Source organism: Mastomys coucha, unplaced genomic scaffold, assembly GCF_008632895.1.
Source record: "Mastomys coucha isolate ucsf_1 unplaced genomic scaffold, UCSF_Mcou_1 pScaffold12, whole genome shotgun sequence".
Taxonomy (NCBI): domain Eukaryota; kingdom Metazoa; phylum Chordata; class Mammalia; order Rodentia; family Muridae; genus Mastomys; species Mastomys coucha.
Window position 1 is genome coordinate 41710447 of NW_022196894.1, and position 6008 is coordinate 41716454.

General features: G+C 41.5%; 1 protein-coding gene across 3 annotated transcripts in view; it reads left to right on the plus strand.

Moving 5' to 3' along the window:
- Positions 1-6008, plus strand: part of Ccdc191 (coiled-coil domain containing 191) — a 71899-nt gene that overhangs the window by 61771 nt on the left and 4120 nt on the right. For all 3 annotated transcript variants that reach the window (XM_031363939.1, XM_031363940.1, XM_031363937.1), the window contains 2 exons: positions 3225-3368; positions 5614-5766. In XM_031363939.1, the coding sequence (XP_031219799.1) occupies positions 3225-3368; positions 5614-5766 (297 nt within the window). The remainder of the gene's footprint in view (positions 1-3224; positions 3369-5613; positions 5767-6008) is intronic.

Consider the following 6008-nt stretch of genomic DNA (forward strand, 5'->3'; position numbering starts at 1 on the left):
TAGGCTCTCCCACATCCAATCAAGACAATGCCCCACTGACTTGCCTGCAGACAGTCTGATGGAGGCCTCTTCACTAACTGTAGCTAGTGTCAAATTGACAAAACACTGATCAAGATAACATGTAATACAAAGTTTTAGGACAAAGGAAGTTTTCAGGAAAAAGACCATGATAAAATGGCCCTCCACACTCGGAGAAAGGGTATGGCAACAGCTTCATGTCCCTACGACCCTGACAGAAAAGTACACCATCTGTGGCAACTAAGAGTGCCATCCACAGGTCTCACATGACATAAAAATGAAAACCTCCTCATAAAGTGCCATTTCTTTCATTGGGTACATGTTTTCTACTACTACTCTCAAGCTGTTGCTCTTGTAGCCATATAAAGATACTTGGGGGAAGTTGGTTCTTTTGATGGCCTGGAACTCCACTTTGTAGACCAGGCTGGCCTTGAACTCCCAGAGATCCATCTGCCTCTCCCTCCCATGTGCTGGGATTTAAGCTGGGCACCACAACACCTAGCTTATAAATACACTTTTAACTACTGGGAATTTGAAATCTGTTATTGAAAAGGGTAACTTTATCACAGAAAATGACATTTCCCATGTTTAGTAAACATATTAGCTTGAAGGGTAAAAACCTGTAAAATATCCACTTATGTGCCAGTCTTAGCTCTGGGTGTTGGAATAGAGCAATGAAGACAGCATCTCTGTCTTGAGAACCCATCTATATTAGTCTGGAAAAAGAATCAGTCAACATCTATAGATGTAGACAGGGAGAACATTGTGGGAAGCAGGGTGCGAAAACGTTTCTGAGCGCTTGTTACAAAGGAGGTCCCCACAGGACACATATATACACTTGAAATAGCCTGTTAGGAACACACAGCTGGATAGAGAAGCTTGTATATCAAGACCAGAATGTGGAATCTAGAAAATCCAAATATGTCAGTGTTTTTGGTGATCTGGAAGTGACTAGAATCAACCTGGGGGCGGGGTGGAGAGAGATGACTGCAGAGCCACAGCCTAGGATGTATGAATATTTTTCCAGAGAATGGGGATCTAGGAGAACCTAAGATTGGAACAGTAAGAGAAGTGTTTATGTTGGGGGAGGAATGACGGTGGACCCAGTGCAATGTGCCTGAGCTCGGTTCTGAAGGAGACAAGTGGCTCTTTAATTTGGAAACAGGGGCATCACTCATAACCTGGACAAGGGTGCTTTCTGTGGCAGCTTGGGAAAGGAGCCACTTTCCAGTGGGTTGAGACTTGGGTGAGGAATATAGTGTACGTAGGGGTCCAGTGGCCCAAAGGGATTTTTTGCTGGTGGTTGCTTTTGGTTTTATTTGCTTTTATTTTTTTAATTGGCTTTTATTAGCATGTTTCTATTTTGACTTCCATGATACAGCTGCAATGGAGAAATTAGTGTTAAAATAGAGTTGAGTGCTGTATACTTCCCTTAACATAATTTTAAACTTTAATCTTTCTCTTGAGACATAGTGGCTGATACAGATATTAGTTTTATACATCATTTGTAATTGTACAAAATATAATTTAAATAAGAGAAACCCATATTTAATACCACTTTTTTTTTTCTGAGACAGGGTTTCTCTGTGTAGTCCCTGGCTGTCCTGGAACTCACTCTGTAGACCAGGTTGGCCTCAAACTCAGAAATCTGCCTGCTTCTGCCTCCCAAGTGCTGGGATAAAAGGCATGCACCACCACTGCCCGGCTTAATACCACTTTTAACCTGAGAGAACTATATGCTCTTTGAAACCTCAGTGTGTAAATCCCTAATATAAATGCTTTTTCAAAGCAGACTCATACCATGTCAGCATGTCAGCTGAGTAGATACAGCTGCCATTCACTTCCTGTACAAGGAAGTGGAAAATAAGTCAATTGTGAGTGTGTGCAAGCAGGTTCTTTAAACTGAGCCCAGGGCTGCTCCAAAGCGTGGAACCAGGCTCTCAGGATGCCTGCAGGCTGCTGCCGAGCAAGGGACAGTGTGCTGCGTGTGGAAAGAACCCACTTCTGTCTCCTCGTTTATCCTTCACCCTCCTACTTCTCAGGAGAAGAAATGCTTATCCACAGTTTTCATGCCTGCCACCCCATTCAGGAAGGTTCTCAAGTGTCTGAAATAAAGATTATAAAGGTTATTTTGATGTATTTCCCTGAAGAATGTAGACATTTCATTTTCAGGAACTTGTACAATGATAGGTAATTGCACTGGAAGATGAGAACACTCTCCCTTTCCTGTTATAAATATTCTCATCTCTCTGTCTCTCTCTCTGTGTGTGTGTGTGTGTGTGTGTGTGTGTGTGTGTGTGTGTTTCTTTCTCTCTCTCAGAAGGCTCAGACACACAAAGTAGCTTGCAGAATCAATGATTTCACCACTGTCCCTTTCATGATTTGAAATTAGAGAAGGAAAGAGGAACTTGAATATTGTCCTATTTCTGCCCCACGGGTGAGCACCGCTGTGAGAGCATTGTGCAGTCGCCTTTTACAGCCGTGTCTTGCTGCACTCACTGCATTTCAGTAGACTTTTCTCTCCCACCATTATTACAGACTGCTTTTATTAAAAGAGAGAACTAGATAAAGGGATCTTTAAGGTAGACTGTTAAGTTCCTGTCATCTTTCTTGGCCACACTGCTCAGGAGTGCATGTCCTTCTGCTGTGAGAAGCACAAGGTGTCTTCTTCCTCAGGGAACCACCAGGGGCAGTTAATCTTGCTACTCAGGACAGGAGGCTTCTCTATGATGATAAATACTTTCACCTTACATCTGGACTTACTGTTCACTCTGGAAAGAAAAATAACTCAGTATTAAGAATATTCTTCTAGACTTTCAGTGGAGTTTCTTGTCCTCTGACCATCATTATTTATATATAAGGCTGTCATCATAGTTCTAGGGAAGGTCTGTGCCACCGCTTTTTCTGTAATAATAAGGTTCCCTCCTTTCTCCCTTGACTAGATGTCTTGACGTTTTAGTCATGAGGGAAGTGGTGGTTCATTTCTGTAAACACTATTGGATAAACCCAAGAATACATAGCTCAGATTGATGCAGGGCTTATGATCAACATTCCCTGGCCCTCTGCCCAAATCCTTTTAAAAATTCCAGTGTTTCATTATAATGATCAGCACATTATTTAGCGGTTAGATGTTAATTTTGTTTTCTTTTAAAGTGAACTTCTTTGGGTTTTTTAAGCATGAAATTTTGGTTTCTTTTCCCCCAAAGAAAGAACTAGAGAAACAGAAGAGAATCAAAAGAAATCAAGAGTTGGAAGCAGTAGCGAAAGGTCATTATGAAAAGATCTTGCTAAGGAAAAAAGGACTGGAGCCCTGGAAGAGATTGAGAATGCAAAGCAAGCAAAACATTGAGGTAATGTCACCATCATGGTATCAGCCCCAAGTTAGAAAGTAGGCTTTCTCGGATAGCATGAATACCCAGTCAGGCTTTAGAGTGAGGGGAACTTAGTGATTTTAAAAGCCAGAGCAATAACTGCCTTTAATATGTATATTTCTGTTTTGAGTAAGAGTCCAGATTTGATTATCTAAATACTTGTAATTTAACAGGTTTTGGAAAGTAGAATGATTTTATTAGAGATCACCACTATAGGAGGAATCGAGGTAACTAGATTTTATCGTAGTTTCTAACAGAGAGAAAATAATAAGCGTGGCTTCTGCTGTGATAAAGTCCATAGACAAACACAGCACAATGCACTACTCATCTCTCAGGAGCCTGCAGGCCACTCGTAGCTTCACTTCCAGTCTCTCCCCAGCCCTCCTTGCTGATTTCAGAGCTGCTCAGACTCTTCCTTCCACCTAGCAATTAACTAACAGGTATAGCAAGCCAAATTATATAAGCCCTCTGTCAACTTCTGCTGTCCATCACACTGCTCTGGAGTCTCAATCAAAAATAGAGAACTCTGAGTTCATCGCAGGTAAAGTTCATTGCAGAATAAAGTGAAGGACACTCCAAAGGGGTAGCAGTGCAGTGACCAAGAGACCACATTGTCCTACTTCACATTTTAAGGCAAGCATTCTATGCCTAAGGTGTCTAGAAAAAGCAGCTGTTCCTGAGGGACACACCCAGTTGGATGACTCAGCTAAGAGAAGGCAGTGTGTATCCTTCCTTATTAGAAAGTCTCCAAGTAGACAGTACTCGTTGAGGCTTAGAAGATAGTTATCAGGTCTGGAGAGGAGGCTCAGTGGTTGAGTACTTGACGTTCTTGCTGGGAACCAGAGTTCATTTTCTAGCACCTTTGAGTGGCTGTCAACTGCCTATTTCTTCAGGCTCTGTGGAATCTAATACCTTTTTCTGGCCTCTGTGGGCATGCACATACACTGGCACATAATAAAAATAAAACAAATCATAGATAACTTTTGATTCTGGCCATTTGGAATGTCACGTCTCTTCCCAGGGCTGAAGCCATTTTCAGATCCCATTCCTTTGAGTGGTAATCAGCCCCATAGCTCAAGGCCTTGGTTTCTCAGTGCTGCTCATTATGAGGTGAAGGTTCATTCCCAGTGTCCTCCAGGCTGATAATCTAACTATTTAACACTGACCACTAATACTTCACTGAGCAGAGCAATTGTAAGGCCAGGCTCAAGGTCACTAAGAAGGGATGAGGCTCCATCTACTCCTTTGGGTGGTGCTGTGAAATCACATTGCAGAGAGTACATAATGCTATTACAGAGAGCAGCAATCTGCTCCACCACAGGGATCCTTGAAATCTAACACCAATGAAATGTCTCACATTACCCTAACAGATTTATCCAGTACATAGAACATTCAAGTAAATGGTCAAGAAGTTCAAACAGATGGAATGTTATTTTTCCTTTGGCTGCCAGGTTTTCTGTGTCACAGAGCCCCATGTGATGGCTGCTCTGGCCAGTAAATATGACTAGCAGGAGATCTGGGATGCAGCGTGTTCATAGTGATGGGTGGTTAGGTTAGATGAGACCTAGAGAAATGTGTCACTGTTCTAGAAAAGACTGCAATGAGACAGTCTTTTCTCCTGTCTGTTGAAGGAACACAACCATCTCTTTCATACATAAAAACCGAATTGTATTTATTTTGGATGATACTCTCAGCCACTTAAATTGGTAAGACATTAAAATATTTATCATGTTATTTTTGTATCAATGGTTTTGTGGTTTATTGATAATGTCTAAATTTCAATCCTGGTGACAGTTCATTCTACAAACTAATTGAAAGTATTGGCATTTCCTCAATTAGACAATGGTTAAGTACATAATAAAGAGTGGTCTGTTATGGAATTGCTGTCCAAGTTCCAGCAGAGCAAACTGAAAGCACTGCCAGCCACCCAATCCAAAGGTTAGTGGACATGAAGGGATGGCTTGAAAGCTGCTTATTCCATTTCCATAACCAGTCAGTCTCTGGCTCCAGGGAGTCAGCACTGAAAGAACATGCATGATGTGAATCCATCATCCCCATAGAACAAGGCAGGCAGTTTCAGATCATAGACTATAGGCAAGTCAATATGCTTATCTAGTGACTGAATAAACCTGCTATGTAGTATCATTTTTCTACTTATGTATGTCTCCTTAAGTGATTTAAAATTCAAGGAATAAATTCCACTTTTCATTAAAAATTTTTCCAGGTAGCAGAAAAGTATCACTCTTTGGCTTTGCAAAGAAAATGCCTGCTCAGCTGGTTCCAGTATAGCCAGGAAAGTCTGGCTACGAAGACAGCCAAGGCTGATCAATTTTACTCCCAACTGTTGTATAGGAGAGTCATCCAAAGATGGCACCAGGTAAGGACAGGGAAAAAATACATCTCCTTGAGCCACATGTGATGACACTTACCTAAGGTCTCAGCACTTGGGAAGCTGAGATCTTCTCTCAGAAAATCAAAACAAAATAAACCTCCCTGCTGAACTCTCCATTTAAAAAATACAAGCTGAATGAGCTTGATAATGCCACACTCACTTTGGCTTTTCAAGAATACAGAGCCGTGAATCCAGTTCATTCCTTTGAAATATTGTCAACCTTGGGT